The sequence below is a fragment of the Oncorhynchus gorbuscha genome, linkage group LG09 (genome assembly GCF_021184085.1).
Source record: "Oncorhynchus gorbuscha isolate QuinsamMale2020 ecotype Even-year linkage group LG09, OgorEven_v1.0, whole genome shotgun sequence".
NCBI classification, from domain to species: domain Eukaryota; kingdom Metazoa; phylum Chordata; class Actinopteri; order Salmoniformes; family Salmonidae; genus Oncorhynchus; species Oncorhynchus gorbuscha.
Window position 1 is genome coordinate 10,919,134 of NC_060181.1, and position 17,530 is coordinate 10,936,663.

The 17,530-nt window shown below is 47.1% G+C and overlaps 1 protein-coding gene across 2 annotated transcripts in view; it reads right to left on the reverse strand.

Annotated features, from left to right (window-relative positions):
- Window positions 1–4,128: 4,128 nt before the first annotated feature.
- Window positions 4,129–17,530, reverse strand: part of LOC124043158 (proto-oncogene tyrosine-protein kinase Yrk-like) — a 63,264-nt gene continuing 49,862 nt past the window's right edge. The window contains exons 8-13 of one of the 2 annotated variants that reach the window (XM_046361408.1): window positions 13,459–13,623; window positions 11,395–11,574; window positions 11,134–11,210; window positions 7,940–8,093; window positions 7,709–7,840; window positions 4,129–4,465 (exon numbers count right to left, since the gene is read on the reverse strand). In XM_046361408.1, the coding sequence (XP_046217364.1) occupies window positions 4,257–4,465; window positions 7,709–7,840; window positions 7,940–8,093; window positions 11,134–11,210; window positions 11,395–11,574; window positions 13,459–13,623 (917 nt within the window). In that variant the 3' untranslated portion in view covers window positions 4,129–4,256. Of the gene's footprint in view, window positions 4,466–7,708; window positions 7,841–7,939; window positions 8,094–11,133; window positions 11,211–11,394; window positions 11,575–13,178; window positions 13,335–13,458; window positions 13,624–17,530 lie in introns of both variants that reach the window. The other variant, XM_046361409.1, reaches the window with a different exon arrangement.

Below are 17,530 nucleotides of genomic sequence, written 5' to 3' on the forward strand. Positions count from 1 at the left end.
TCTCAGAATGGTACGTGCTAGCTGGGCTTTTTCTATCTCCAAGTAAATTATAGTAAACATCTGTCGGTGCGCGCCCAGTGCTCGCGCCACAGCAGCACCGGAGCACCGAATGTTCCTTTGAGCTCAAGACCGACCACGTCCATTCACGGTGAATGCAAATGAGAGACAGTCTGTCTCAGTAACGGATCTGTGTGAATGTGTGTTTGTGTGGTAGGGTAGACATCTTGGGTTACACAACCAGCAGAAACAATAACCTTAACTCTGTGTGTGTGTGTGTGTGTGTGTGTGTGTGTGTGTGTGTGTGTGTGTGTGTGTGTGTGTGTGTGTGTGTGTGTGTGTGTGTGTGTGTGTGTGTGTGTGTGTGTGTGTGTGTGTGTGCGTGCGTGCGTGTGCGCGCGTGCGTGATCGCCATCAGTAATTAGAGGGAAGTCCACCACATCAGTGACAGACTGACCCAGCGCGAGTAATAACGGCACCGCCGAGGTTAATACAAATTCCTTCAATAAAAAAAATGCAGCGGTGCCGCGCGATTCTGGCAGCGGCGCTAGAACAGCCCAGTATGCAAATATGGGTTGTGTATACAGACAGACGATGCATGCGCACTCACCGGGAGAGGCTTGGTGCTGCTGCGGGTCTTCTCTCCTCTCGTCGCGCGGGTCACGAATTTATCGGTAATATCACGGCTGCCACCGCTGGCGCACAGCATTTTCCGTTCATTCCTCCAGTTAACGTCGTTGTCTGTCTCTTCTCCGTGCCTCGCACTTCTATCTGTCTGTGGCTCCGACACAGAAAACCGTTTCTCTAAAAACAAGCTGGTGTACATCAACAGCAGAGACCAGAAAACGGAGAAAAATACAAAAAAAGGGAGAAGATTTGGAGAGAAGGGGAAACGGACAGGGGGGGGCGGATACCCCTTCTGCATACACGCACACACAGGAACACTCCTCAAACCCTGCTAGAACAATCCCGTGGCAGACAGGCGCGGGACAGATGTTCCTGGAAGAAAACAGAGGAAAGAACCAAATATTTCATCCGTTTCTCTCTCTCCCCGCGATATGATATCCCCCTTTCTATCTCTGTCTCTCTGTCTCTCACACTGCAATCTCGCCTCTCGTTTCTCGCCAGACGTGCCTGGCTGTCAGTCCCATCCGGGGACCCGTAATTGGCCTCGGTACTACCGATAAGTACTCTGGGAAGTGTATTTCTTTTTTATTTTTTTTTTCTTATATCAGAACCTGTTGTCTGGGTTACGCAATGCCGATGGGGGTGGGGTAGATAGAGTCGTCAGAGAAAGAACTGAGATGGCGAAAGAGACAGCGAGGGAGAGAGAGATATCTAGTTCACTTGCTTTGGCTATGTTAGCATATGTTTCCCATGCCAATAAAGCCCCTGAAACCTTTTAAGGATCCACCTTTTTTGTCCTTCAATTTTCTCCTAAAATTACATACCCAAATCGAACTGCCTGTAGCTCAGGACCTGAAGCAAACATATGCATATTCTTGATACCATTTGAAAGGAAACACTTTGCAGTTTGTGGAAATGTGAAAGAAATGTAGGAGAATATAACACAATAGATCTGGTAAAAGATAATACAAAGAAAAAAACATGCATTTATTTTGTACCATCATCTTTAAAATGCAAGAGAAAGGCCATGATGTATTATTCCAGCCCTGGCGCAATTGAGATTTTGGACACTAGATGGCAGCAGTGTATGTGCAAAGTTTTAGACTGATCCAATGAACCATTGTATTTATGTTAAAAATGTTGTATGAAGACTGCCCAAATGTGCCTAATTGATTTATTAATACATTTTCAAGTTCATAACTGTGCACTCTCCTCAAACAATAGCATGGTATTATTTCACTGTAATAGCTACTGTAAATTGGACAGTGCTGTTAGATTAACAATAATTTAAGCTTTCTGACAATATCAGATATGTCTATGTCCAGGGAAATGTTCTTGTCACTTACAACCTCATGCTAATCACATTAGCCTACGTTAGCTTAACCATTGAAATTTAGAGAGAGAGAGAGTAGGGCACTGAGTCAGTGCTGTAATAACCGGTTGTAACCCTATGGTTATGAGGGACAATGATGGCATAGATAAAACTGCAGACAAACTGACCTAACCACAGGAGGAACCCAATTTGTAGTAGACTGGCCACACCAGTCAAAATGTGTGTGTGTGTGTGTGTGTGTGTGTGTGTGTGTGTGTGTGTGTGTGTGTGTGTGTGTGTGTGTGTGTGTGTGTGTGTGTGTGTGTGTGTGTGTGTGTGTGTGTGTGTGTGTGTGTGTGTGTGTGTGTGTGTGTTTATGAATATAGAAATACAAATGTGTGTGGAGGCTTCATGTTTACCATAAACATCTGAAACAAGAGAAGGTCAGAAACATCTGAAACAAGAGAAGGTCAGAAACATCTGAAACAAGAGAAGGTCAGAAACATCTGAAACAAGAGAAGATCAGAAACATCTGAAACAAGAGAAGGTCAGAAACATCTGAAACAAGAGAAGGTCAGAAACATCTGAAACAAGAGAAGGTCAGAAACATCTGAAACAAGAGAAGATCAGAAACATTTGAAACAAGAGAAGGTCAGAAACATCTGAAACAAGAGAAGCTCAGAAACATCTGAAACAAGAGAAGATCAGAAACATCTGAAACAAGAGAAGGTCAGAAACATTTGAAACAAGAGAAGGTCAGAAACATCTGAAACAAGAGAAGGTTACAATCATCAAAAAAACCTGTAAAAAAAATAAAACGAAAGCAGCCTATGCGGGAGGAGTCATGTACAGTGGGGCAAAAAAAGTATTTAGTCAGCCACCAATTGTGCAAGTTCTCCCACTTAAAAAGATGAGAGAGGCCTGTAATGTTCATCATAGGTACATTTCAACTATGACAGACAAAATTAGAAGAAAAAAAATCCAGAAAATCACATTGTAGGATTTTTAATGATTTTCTTTGCAAATTATGGTGGAAAATAAGTATTTGGTCAACAACAAAAGTTTATCTCAATACTTTGTTATATACCCTTTGTTGGCAATGACAGAGGTCAAACGTTTTCTGTAAGTCTTTTTTGTTTTCTATAGTTCGTTTTTGGGGTGATTTCACATCTTGCCACTGGGGGGCAGTAATACATAAGGAGATGGGACCATAGACTTGGATAGACAGCATCTTGGATAGACAACATCTTGGATAGACAGCAAATCTTAGATTTGATTTGTATCTGTGTCATGATGGTGTCTTGTCACGACTCCAACCGGTTCATCAGGAGAGATCATCCAATGAAGTTGGAAATCTCACCCAGTTGACTAAATCAAAATGGCTTAACGTCCTCAATGGCGCGGCCAAAGGCTTTTGGTCATCAGAGGACTCTCCTATTTCTAACATCGGCAACCATTGGCAGCATTCTTCTCTGCATGTCTGCTCAAATCTGGGTAACAGATTGAATGGAATGTGAGTCTTATTCAATACATGTAGTTATAGCTGTCTTTTCTAAAGTCTATACCAACCTTGACAGCAGGCATGCCAGCTAAGACAAACAAGCTAGCTACTCTAACTTGACTGATAGTCTGAAATGGCTTCTTGGTAGTTAGTTATGAGGCTGGCAGAGCTGGGCTAACTAAAGACAACTTCATAACATGTCTAGGTGGCTAGTGGTATTACAGAGAAACAACAACAATATATATATTTATATAATTTTTAATTCTTAAATGTTTTTAAACAGGGCACATTCTTTGAGGGGACACGTGCCCCCTATGGGCAGCACGCCTCTGGCAGCATTTACCCACCAGATTCAGAAACTTGAGAAAAAAATAATTAAGAAAGGATTACAGTAAAAATCCACTTTGACATGAAAGATGGTTAAAGAGTAAAAAGCATTGGAAGTGAAGAGATCATCATCATCATCATCATCATCATATCACACTGAGTAAAGATTTAAGGCACAATCTGGCACGCTACAGCCTACAAAAACTGTGTGTGTGTGTGTGTGTGTGTGTGTGTGTGTGTGTGTGTGTGTGTGTGTGTGTGTGTGTGTGTGTGTGTGTGTGTGTGTGTGTGTGTGTGTGTGTGTGTGTGTGTGTGTGTGTGTGTGTGTGTGTGTGTGTGTGTGTGTGTGTGTGTGTGTGTGTGTGTGTGTGTGTGTGTGTGTGTGTGTGTGTGTGTGTGTGTGTGTGTGTGTGTGTGTGTGTCTGTATTTATGTGAGTGAGTGTCTGTCTGTGAACACTTGTGTCTGTATGTGCGTGTGCGTGTGGGCGTGGTCACAGGTTCTCTCCAGGCTGGTACTGGGGTTCAGTAGCAGTAAAGTAGTCCTCCAGGAAGCCCTGCAGGTATTCAAAGGTGTGTCTCTCGTCCGCATCTCTGCGCCAACACTGTACCATCAGCTCATGGAGGGAGGCAGGACAACCCACCGCACAGGGCATCCTGTAGCCTCTCTCCACCTGCTCCAGGACCTCCCGGTTATTCATACCTAGAGAAGAGGAGGGAGGGGGAGTGGTAGAGAGGGAGAAAGAGACATAGAGTGGCAAGAAAAAGTATGTGAACCGTTTGGAATTACCCGGATTTCTATATAAATTGGTCATAAAATTAATAACACACAAATTCTTTAATTTTTCTTGTCTACATTGAATACATCGATTAAACATTCACAGTGTACAGTCGTGGCCAAAAGTTTTGAGAATGACACAAATATTAATTTTCACAAAGTTTGCTGCTTCAGTGTCTTTATATATTTTTGTCAGATGTTACTATGGATACTGAAGTATAATTACTAGCATAGCATACGTGTCAAAGGCTTTTATTGACAATTACATGACGTTGATGCAAAGAGTCAATATTTGCAGTGTTGACCCTTCTTTTTCAAGACCTCTGCAGTCCGCCCTGGCATGCTATCAATTAACTTCTGGGCCACATCCTGACTGATGGCAGCCCATTCTTACATAATCAATGCTTGGAGTTTGTCAGAATTTGTGGGATTTTGTTTGTCCACCCGCCTCTTGAGGATTGATCACAATTTCTCAATGGGATTCATGTCTGGGGAGTTTCCTGGCCATGGACCCAAAATATTGGTGTTTTGTTCCCCGAGCCACTTAGTTATCACTTTTGCCTTATGGAAAGGTGTTCCATCATGCTGGAAAAGGCATTGTTCGTCGCCAAACTGTTCCTGGATGGTTGGGAGAAGTTGCTCTCGGAGGATGTGCTGGTACCATTCTTTATTCATTGTGAGTGTGCCCACTCCCTTGGCTGAGAAGCAACCCCACACACGAATGGTCTCAGGATGCTTTACTGTTGGCATGACACAGGACTGATGGTAGCGCTCACCTTGTCTTCTCCGGACAAGCTTTTTTTCCAGATTCCCCAAACAATCGGAAAGGGGATTCATCAGAGAAAATTACTTTACCCCAGTCCTCAGCAGTCCAATCTCTGTACCCTTTGCAGAATATCAGTCTGTCCCTGATGTTTTTCCTGGAGAGAAGTGGCTTCTTTGCTGCCCTTCTTGACACCAGGCCATCTTCACTGTGCGTGCAGTTGCACTCACATCTGCCTGCTGCCATTCCTGAGCAAGCTCTGTACTGGTGGTGCCCTGATCCCGCAGCTGAATCAACTTTAGGAGACGGTCCTGGCGCTTGCTGGACTTTGTAGGGCGCCCTGAAGCCTTCTTAACAACAATTGAACCGCTCTCCTTGAAGTTCTTGATGATCCAATAAATGGTTGATTTAGGTGCAATCTTACTGGCAGCAATATCCTTGCCTGTGAAGCCCTTTTTTTGCAAAGCATTGATGATGGCACATGTTTCCTTGCAGGTAACCATGGATGACAGAGGAAGAACAATGATTCCAAGCACCACCCTCCTTTTGAAGCTTCCAGTCTGTTATTCAAACTCAATCAGCATGACAGAGTGATCTCCAGCCTTGTCCTTGTCAACACTCAAACCTGTGTTAACGAGAGAATCACTGACATGATGTCAGCTGGTCCTTTTGTGGCAGGGCTGAATGTAGTGGAAATGGTTTTGGGGGATTCAGTTCATTTGCATGGCAAAGAGGGACTTTGCAATCAATTGATCACTCTTCATAACATTCTGGAGTATATGCAAATTCCCATCATACAAACTGAGGCAGCAGACTGTGAAAATTAATATTTGTGTCATTCTCAAAACCTTTTTGCCACGACTGTATGTTGGAAAAAGTATGTGAACCACTAGGCTAATGACTTCTCCAAAAGCTAATTGGGTTCAGGAGATTGGAGATGTTGGTTAGAGCTGCCTCACAAAATTTGAGTTTGCTATTCACAAGAAGCACTGCCTGATATCAACAATGCCTCCAACTAAAGAGATCTCAGAAGACCTAAGATTAAGAATTGTTGACTTGCATAAAGCTTGAAAGGTTTACAGAACTATCTCTAAAAGCCTTGATGTTCATCAGTCCATGGTAAGAAAGATTGACTATAAATGTAGAAAGTTCAGCACTGTTGCTACTCTCCCTAGGAGAGGCCATCCTGCAAAGATGACTACGAGAGCACAGCGCAGAATGCTCAACGAAGTTAAGAAAAATCCTAGTGTCAGCTAAAGATTTACAGAAATCTCTGGAACATGCTAACATCTCTGTTGAAGAGTCTACGATATGTAAAACACTAAACAAGAATGGTGTTCATGTGAGGACACCACGGAAGAAGCCACTGCTGCTCAAAAAAAACATTGCTGCACGTCTGAAGTTTGTAAAAGTGCATCTGGATATTCCACAGCGCTACTGGCAAAATATTCTGTGGACAAATGAAACTAAAGTTGAGTTGTTTGGAAGGAACACACAACACTGTGTGTGGAGAAAAAAAGGCACAACAACATCAAACCCTCATCCCAACCATAAAGTATGGTGGAGGGAGCATCATGGTTTGGGGCCTGGACAGCTTGCCTCAGGGCCTGGACAGCTTGCTTTCATCAACGGAAAAATGAATTCCCAAGTTTATCAAGACATTTTGCAGGAGAATGTAAGGCTATCTGTCCGCCAATCGAAGCTCCACAGAAGTTGGGTGATGCAACATGACAACGCCCCTAAATACAGTAAATCAACAACAGAATGACTTCATCAGAAGAAAATACACCTTCTGGAGTGGCCCAGTCAGAGTCCTGACCTTCTGGAGTGGCCCAGTCAGAGTCCTGACCTTCTGGAGTGGCCCAGTCAGAGTCCTGACCTCAACCCCATTGAGATGCTGTGGTATGACCTCAAGAGAGCAGTTCACACCAGACATCCCAATAATATCCCAAGTTTTGTAAAGAGGAATGGTCCAAAATTCCTCCTGACCGTTGTGCAGGTCTGATACGCCACCACAGAAAACGTTTGGTTGAGGTTATTGCTGCCAAAGGAGGGTCAACCAGTTATTAAATCCAAGGGTTCACATACTTTTCCCACCCTGCACTGTGAATGTTTACACGGTGTGTTCAATAAAGACATGAACACATATAATTGTCTGTGTGTTATTAGTTTAAGCAGACTGTGTTTGTCTATTGTTGTGACTTAGATGAAGATCAGATCACATTTTATGACCTATTTATGCAGAAATCGAGGTAATTCCGAAGGGTTCACATACTTTTTCTTGACACTGTAGATACTGTACATATTAGACACATATTCTTTCTTGCAAACTGCACAGAGATGTTTAGTAACACATATCCCATGTCTGGAAAGAAGAAGGGAGAGAGTAAGACACGCCCACCTACCTGGGTAAGGTACGCGTCCCTTTGTGATGAGCTCAGTGAGCAGGATACCAAAGCTCCACACGTCAGACTTGATGGTGAAACGGCCGTACAGAGCTGCTTCAGGAGCTGTCCACTTGATGGGGAACTTGGCTCCTGTAAAATCAGTCAATCAATCAATCAATCAATCAATCAATCAATGAAATGTATTTATGAAGTCCTGTTCTCATCAAGAGTTGTCACACTCTCTCTTACCTTGTCTGGCAGTGTACTCATTGTCCTCTATGAGTCTGGCCAGACCAAAGTCAGCGATCTTGCACACCAGATTTTCCCCGACCAGAATGTTAGCCGCTCGCAGATCACGATGGATGTAGTTCATTCGCTCTATATACGCCATGCCTGCCGCTATCTACGCACACACACGCACACACGCACGTACGCATGCACGCACACACACACGCGCGCGCACATGCGCACGTACACACACACACGCACACAGGAGGAAGTGTTAGAGGTGCCCGTCATCCCCACCTGTCCCACCTGCAGCAGAGTGTGAGGCGGGACCAGCACTCGACCACGACCACCAGAGGAACGTGGTCAAGATGGTGGTTGACCGAGACGGTGGTTGACCGAGACGGTGGTTGACCGAGACGGTGGTTGACCTGACCGAGACGGTGGTTGACCGAGACGGTGGTTGACCTGACCGAGACGGTGGTTGACCGAGACGGTGGTTGACCGAGACGGTGGTTGACCTGACCGAGACGGTGGTTGACCGAGACGGTGGTTGACCGAGACGGTGGTTGGCCGAGACGGTGGTTGACCGAGACGGTGGTTGACCGAGACGGTGGTTGACCTGACCGAGACGGTGGTTGACCGAGACGGTGGTTGACCTGACCGAGACGGTGGTTGACCGAGACGGTGGTTGGCCGAGACGGTGGTTGACCGAGACGGTGGTTGACCGAGACGGTGGTTGGCCGAGACGGTGGTTGACCGAGACGGTGGTTGACCGAGACGGTGGTTGACCTGACCGAGACGGTGGTTGACCGAGATGGGGGTTAACCGAGATGGTGGTTGACCGAGACGGTGGTTGACCTGACCGAGACGGTGGTTGACCGAGACGGTGGTTGGCCGAGACGGTGGTTGACCGAGACGGTGGTTGACCGAGACGGTGGTTGACCGAGACGGTGGTCGACCGAGACGGTGGTCGACCGAGACGGTGGTTGACCGAGACGGTGGTTGACCGAGACGGTGGTTGACCTGACCGAGACGGTGGTTGACCGAGATGGGGGTTGACCGAGACGGTGGTTGACCTGACCGAGACGGTGGTTGACCGAGATGGGGGTTGACCGAGACGGTGGTTGACCTGACCGAGACGGTGGTTGACCGAGACGGTGGTTGACCGAGACGGTGGTTGACCGAGACGGTGGTCGACCGAGACGGTGGTTGACCTGACCGAGACGGTGGTTGACCGAGATAGGGGTTGACCGAGACGGGGGTTGACCGAGACGGTGGTTGACCGACACGGTGGATGACCGAGACGGTGGTTGACCGAGACGGTGGTTGACCTGACCGAGATGGTGGTTGACCGAGACGGTGGTTGACCGAGACGGTGGTTGACCGAGACGGTGGTTGACCGAGACGGTGGTTGACCTGACCGAGATGGTGGTTGACCGAGACGGTGGTTGACCGAGACGGGGGTTGACCGAGACGGTGGTTGACCGAGACTGGGGTTGACCGAGACCAGGGTTGACCAAGACGGGGGTTGACCGAGACGGTGGTTGACCTGACTGAGATGGTGGTTGACCGAGACGGTGGTTGACCTGACCGAGATGGTGGTTGACCGAGACGGTGGTTGACCTGACCGAGACGGTGGTTGACCGAGACGGGGGTTGACCGAGACGGGGGTTGAACAAGACGGGGGTTGAACGAGACGGTGGTTGACCGAGACGGGGTTGAACGAGACGGTGGTTGACCGAGACGGGGTTGAACGAGACGGTGGTTGACCGAGACGGGGTTGAACGAGACGGTGGTTGACCGAGACGGGGTTGAACGAGACGGTGGTTGACCGAGACGGGGGTTGAATGAGACGGTGGTTGACCGAGACGGGGTTTAACGAGACGGTGGTTGACCGAAACGGGGTTGAACGAGACGGTGGTTGACCGAGACGGGGTTTAACGAGACGGTGGTTGACCGAGACGGGGGTTGAACGAGACGGGGTTGACCGAGACGGTGGTTGACCGAGACGGTGGTTGACCGAGACGGGGTTGAACGAGACGGTGGTTGACCGAGACGGGGTTGAACGAGACGGTGGTTGACCGAGACGGGGGTTTAACGAGACGGTGGTTGACCGAGACGGGGGTTGAACGAGACGGTGGTTGACCGAGACGGGGGTTTAACGAGACGGTGGTTGACCGAGACGGGGGTTGAACGAGACGGGGGTTGACCGAGACGGGGGTTGACCTGACCGAGGCGGTGGTTGACCGAGACGGGGGTTGACCGAGACCGGGGTTGACCGAGACCGGGGTTGACCGAGACGGGGGTTGAACGAGACGGTGGTTGACCTGACCGAGACGGGGGTTGAACGAGACGGTGGTTGACCGAGACGGTGGTTGACCTGACCGAGACGGGGGTTGAACGAGACGGTGGTTGAACGAGACGGTGGTTGACCGAGACGGTGGTTGACCGAGACGGTGGTTGACCTGACCGAGACGGGGTTGACCTGACCGAGACGGGGTTGACCGAGACGGTGGTTGACCGAGACGGGGGTTGACCGAGACGGTGGTTGACCTGACCGAGACGGGGTTGACCGAGACGGTGGTTGACCGAGACGGGAGTTGACCGAGACGGTGGTTGACCTGACCGAGACGGTGGTTGACCTGACTGAGACGGTGGTTGACCTGACCGAGACGGGGTTGACCGAGACGGTGGTTGACCGAGACGGTGGTTGACCTGACCGAGACGGTGGTTGACCTGACCGAGACGGTGGTTGACCGAGACGGTGGTTGACCGAGACGGTGGTTGACCTGACCGAGACGGTGGTTGACCTGACCGAGACGGTGGTTGACCTGACCGAGACGGTGGTTGACCGAGACGGTGGTTGACCGAGACGGTGGTTGACCTGACTGAGACGGTGGTTGACCTGACTGAGACGGTGGTTGACCTGACTGAGACGGTGGTTGACCTGACCGAGACGGTGGTTGAACGAGACGGTGGTTGACCTGACCGAGACGGTGGTTGACCGAGACGGTGGTTGACCTGACCGAGACGGTGGTTGACCTGACCGAGACGGTGGTTGACCTGACCGAGACGGTGGTTGACCGAGACGGTGGTTGACCGAGACGGTGGTTGACCTGACCGAGACGGTGGTTGACCGAGACGGTGGTTGACCGAGACGGTGGTTGACCTGACCGAGACGGTGGTTGACTGAGACGGGGGTTGTGTGTTCTGACCTGTGCAGCCATATCCACCAGTTGAGGCAGCTTCAGATTCCCTCCTTCCCCGTCCTTCAAGAAGTCCAGTAGGCTTCCTGCAGTACACACAGTTGAATACATGTCAGAAATCATTGTGAAAACGTGTGTGTGTGTGTGTGTGTGTGTGTGTGTGTGTGTGTGTGTGTGTGTGTGTGTGTGTGTGTGTGTGTGTGTGTGTGTGTGTGTGTGTGTGTGTGTGTGTGTGTGTGTGTGTGTGTGTGTGTGTGCATGCTGCAGCACCTTGGCTCATGAACTCTGTGATGATGTAGATGGGTTCTTCAGAGACCACAGCGTACAGCTGCACCAGCTTGTCATGTCTCAGTCTCTTCATGATCTGAGCCTCTTCTAGGAAGGCCTCTGGAGACATGGTGCCTGGCTTCAACGTCTTCACTGCTACCTTGGTGGCGCCATTCCACATACCTGACACACACACACACACACACACACACACACACACACACACACACACACACACACACACACACACACACACACACACACACACACACACACACACACACACACACACACACACACACACACACACACACACACACACACACACACAATTATATGTACACACGCACACCTATATACACACGCACACACAGAGTTATATAGTACACACATTAAAAGAGTGATGATGAGGTCATGCATGGAGGAGGCAGGGTGGGGTAACAATTGGGAGAGAGGGAAGGAGAGAAGGGAGGAGGGAGGGAAGGAGAAGAGGGAGAGGAGGAAGGAGGGGAGGAGAGAAGGGATGAGAGAAGGGAACAGAGAGGGAGGAAGGAGGGGAGGAGAGAAGGGAGGCATGAGGGGAGGAGGGATGGGGAGGAGAGAAGGGAGGAGGAAGGGGAGGAAGGAAGGAAGGGAGGAGAGAAGGATGAGAGAAGGGAACAGAGGGAAGGAGGGGAGGAGAGAAGGAAGGAGGGAGGGGAGGAGGGATGGGGAGGAGGGAGGGGAGGAGGGATGGGGAGGAGAGAAGGGCGGAGGGAGGGAAGGGAGGGGAGGAGAGTGGGGAGGAAAGAGGAGGAGAAAGGGGAGGAGAGAGGGAAGGATAGAGGAGAGAGAGGAGGAGGGAGGAGAACAGAGAGGGGAGGAGGGAGGGAAGGAGGGAACGGAGAAGAGGAGAGGAGAGAGAGAGGGGAGGAGGGAGGTGAGGAATGAGGGGAGGAAAGGAGAGGGGAGGAGAGGAGAGGGAGGAGAGAAGGGAGGAGAGAAGGGAGGAGGGAGGCGAGGAAGGAGGGGAGGAGAGAAGGAGTACCAGCATGAAACTACAGTAGCTGGACCAGTAAAACACCTCCTGGACTGGACACACTCACATACTTTAACACTGACACAGAACAGCACTGGTCTGGACAGACACAGACGCTTTATCACTGACACAGAACAGCACTGGTCTGGACAGACACAGACCCTTTATCACTGACACAGAACAGCACTGGTCTGGACAGACACATACCCTTTATCACTGACACAGAACAGCACTGGTCTGGACAGACACAGACCCTTTATCACTGACACAGAACAGCACTGGTCTGGACAGACACATACCCTTTATCACTGACACAGAACAGCACTGGTCTGGACAGACACAGACCCTTTATCACTGACACAGAACAGCACTGGTCTGGACAGACACAGACCCTTTAACACTGACACAGAACAGCACTGGTCTGGACAGACACATACCCTTTATCACTGACACAGAACAGCACTGGTCTGGACAGACACAGACCCTTTATCACTGACACAGAACAGCACTGGTCTGGACAGACACAGACCCTTTAACACTGACACAGAACAGCACTGGTCTGGACAGACACAGACCCTTTATCACTGACACAGAACAGCACTGGTCTGGACAGACACAGACGCTTTATCACTGAACTGGACACCGGGAACACCGCATTAGGAATATCCAGAGACACACTGAGAAGCCCTTCTGGAACACAGACTGTAAAAAGTGTTTCAACATACAGTAAAAGAAAGTGACTGATTGATTGATTGACAGTCGGTCTCACCCATCCAGACATCTCCGAAGCAGCCCTGACCCAACTTCTTGTTTAGGGCCAGCGTTTCCCGGGCAACCTCCCAGGCGTCCCGCCCCAAACCCAGGGTGAGGGGCGTTGAATTGGGACAGGGCGTGGTCAAGAAGTGACACATCCCATCTTTACTGCCTAGAAGAGGGAGGGGTGGAGGGGATGGTAGGAGTGGAGAGGGAGGAAGGGGTGGAGGGAGGGATAGAGGGAGGGAGATTAAATGAGATGAAGAGGCATGCAAAGACAGAGAACTAGTTCCTACCCATCCAGACTTCTCCAAACTGCCCGTTGCCCAGCTTCTTAATGAGCTGGAGAGACTCTCTGGGAATCTCCCACACATCCTTGGTCTTTACCGATAGGTCCGCAAGCTTAGGCATGCCCCGCCTACAGCTGCCAATCAACCTACAGCACAGACCTGCAGCTCGTTCTGATGGGAGTGAGAGAGACAGAGAGAGAAAGACAGACAGAGAGAGAGGGAAAGATAGCGATAAAGAGAGAGAGAGAGACAGACAGACAGACAGACAGACAGACAGACAGACAGACAGACAGACAGACAGACAGACAGACAGACAGACAGACAGACAGACAGACAGACAGACAGACAGACAGACAGACAGACAGACAGACAGACAGACAGACAGACAGACAGACAGAGAGAGACAGAGAGACAGAGAGACAGAGAGACAGAGAGACAGACAGACAGACAGACAGACAGACAGACAGACAGACAGACAGACAGACAGACAGACAGACAGACAGACAGACAGACAGACAGACAGACAGACAGACAGACAGACAGAGGGGGGATGAAGAGATCAAAGGCAACAAACACATATAAAACACATATAGAACACATATAGAACACATATACAACACATATAAAACACATATAGAACACATATAGAACACATATAGAACACATATAAACACATATAGAACACATATAGAACACATATAGAACACATATAGAACACATATAGAACACATATAGAACACATATACAACACATATACAACACATATACAACACATATAGAACACATATAGAACACATATAGAACACATATAGAACACATATAGAACACATATAGAACACATATAGAACACATATACAACACATATACAACACATATACAACACATATAGAACACATATAGAACACATATAGAACACATATAGAACACATATACAACACATATACAACACATATAGAACACATATAGAACACATATAGAACACATATAGAACACATATAGAACACATATAGAACACATATACAACACATATAGAACACATATAGAACACATATAGAACACATATAGAACACATATACAACACATATACAACACATATAGAACACATATACAACACATATAGAACACATATAGAACACATATAGAACACATATACAACACATATACAACACATATACAACACATATAAAACATATACAACAGGATGCTATACTTGATCCACTAAATAGTACTAACATACATAACACAACATAACATACATAACACAACATAACATACATAACATAGATACACTACATGACCAAAAGTATGTGTCTGAACAACTCATTCCAAAATCATGGCGATTTCTAGCGCTACGCGTTTCAGCACTCGGCGGTCTCGTTCTGTGGCCTACCACTTTAAGGATAAGCCGTTGTTGCTCCTAGACCTTCAGCACTTACAGTTGACCGGGGCAGCTCAAGCAGGGCAGAAATTTTACAAACTGACATGTTTGAAAGGTGTCACGTTGAAAGTCACTGAGCTCTTCAGTAACGTTATTGTACCGCCAAATTGTGTCTATGGATATTGCATGGCTGTGTGCTCGATTTTATACACTTGACAGCAATGGGTGTGGCTGAAATAACCGAATCCATTAGTTTGAAAGGGTGTCCACATACTTTTGGTGATGCAGTGTATCTTACAGACACATAACATATAAAAATTAGTACTGATACACCATGCTGTCTAATAACACTGATACACCATGCTGTCTAATAGTATTGATACACCATGCTGTCTAATAGCACTGATACACCATGCTGTCTAATAACACTGATACACCATGCTGTCCAATAACACTGACACACCATGCTGTCTAATAACACTGATACACCATGCTGTCTAATAACACTGATACACCATGCTGTCTAATAACACTGATACACCATGCTGTCTAATAACACTGACACACCATGCTGTCCAATAACACTGACACACCATGCTGTCTAATAACACTGATACACCATGCTGTCCAATAACACTGACACACCATGCTGTCTAATAACACTGACACACCATGATGTCTAATAACACTGATACACCATGCTGTCCAATAACACTGACACACCATGCTGTCCAATAACACTGACACACCATGCTGTCTAATAACACTGACACACCATGCTGTCCAATAGTACTGACACACCATGCTGTCTAATAATACTGGTACACCATGCTGTCTAATAGTACTGACACACCATGCTGTCTAATAACACTGATACACCATGCTGTCCAATAACACTGATACACCATGCTGTCTAATAGTACTGACACACCATGCTGTCCAATAACACTGACACACCATGCTGTCTAATAACACTGATACACCATGCTGTCTAATAACACTGGTACACCATGCTGTCTAATAGTACTGATACACCATGCTGTCTAATAGTATAGACACACCATGCTGTCTAATAGTACTGATACACCATGCTGTCTAATAGTACTGATACACCATGCTGTCTAATAGTATTGATACACCATGCTGTCTAATAACACTGATACACCATGCTGTCTAATAGTACTGATACACCATGCTGTCTAATAACACTGATACACCATGCTGTCCAATAACACTGATACACCATGCTGTCCAATAACACTGATACACCATGCTGTCTAATAGTACTGATACACCATGCTGTCCAATAGTACTGACACACCATGCTGTCTAATAGTACTGATACACCATGCTGTCTAATAGTACTGACACACCATGCTGTCCAATAACACTGATACACCATGCTGTCCAATAACACTGATACACCATGCTGTCTAATAGTACTGATACACCATGCTGTCCAATAACACTGACACACCATGCTGTCTAATAGTATTGATACACCATGCTGTCCAATAACACTGATACACCATGCTGTCCAATAGTACTGACACACCATGCTGTCTAATAGTACTGATACACCATGCTGTCTAATAACACTGATACACCATGCTGTCTAATAGTACTGATACACCATGCTGTCCAATAACACTGATACACCATGCTGTCTAATAACACTGGTACACCATGCTGTCTAATAACACTGGTACACCATGCTGTCCAATAACACTGATACACCATGCTGTCTAATAACACTGGTACACCATGCTGTCCAATAACACTGATACACCATGCTGTCTAATAACACTGATACACCATGCTGTCTAATAGTACTGACACACCATGCTGTCCAATAACACTGATACACCATGCTGTCCAATAACACTGATACACCATGCTGTCTAATAGTACTGATACACCATGCTGTCCAATAACACTGACACACCATGCTGTCTAATAGTATTGATACACCATGCTGTCCAATAACACTGATACACCATGCTGTCCAATAGTACTGACACACCATGCTGTCTAATAGTACTGATACACCATGCTGTCCAATAACACTGATACACCATGCTGTCTAATAACACTGACACACCATGCTGTCTAATAACACTGACACACCATGCTGTCCAATAACACAGATACACCATGCTGTCTAATAGTACTGATACACCATGCTGTCCAATAACACTGACACACCATGCTGTCTAATAGTACTGATACACCATGCTGTCCAATAACACAGATACACCATGCTGTCTAATAGTACTGATACACCATGCTGTCCAATAACACAGATACACCATGCTGTCTAATAGTACTGATACACCATGCTGTCTAATAGTACTGATACACCATGCTGTCCAATAACACTGATACACCATGCTGTCTAATAGTATTGACACACCATGCTGTCTAATAGTACTGATACACCATGCTGTCCAATAGTACTGACACACCATGCTGTCTAATAGTATTGATACACCATGCTGTCTAATAGTACTGATACACCATGCTGTCTAATAGTACTGACACACCATGCTGTCTAATAGTACTGATACACCATGCTGTCTAATAGTACTGACACACCATGCTGTCCAATAACACTGACACACCATGCTGTCTAATAGTACTGATACACCATGCTGTCTAATAGTACTGACACACCATGCTGTCCAATAACACTGATACACC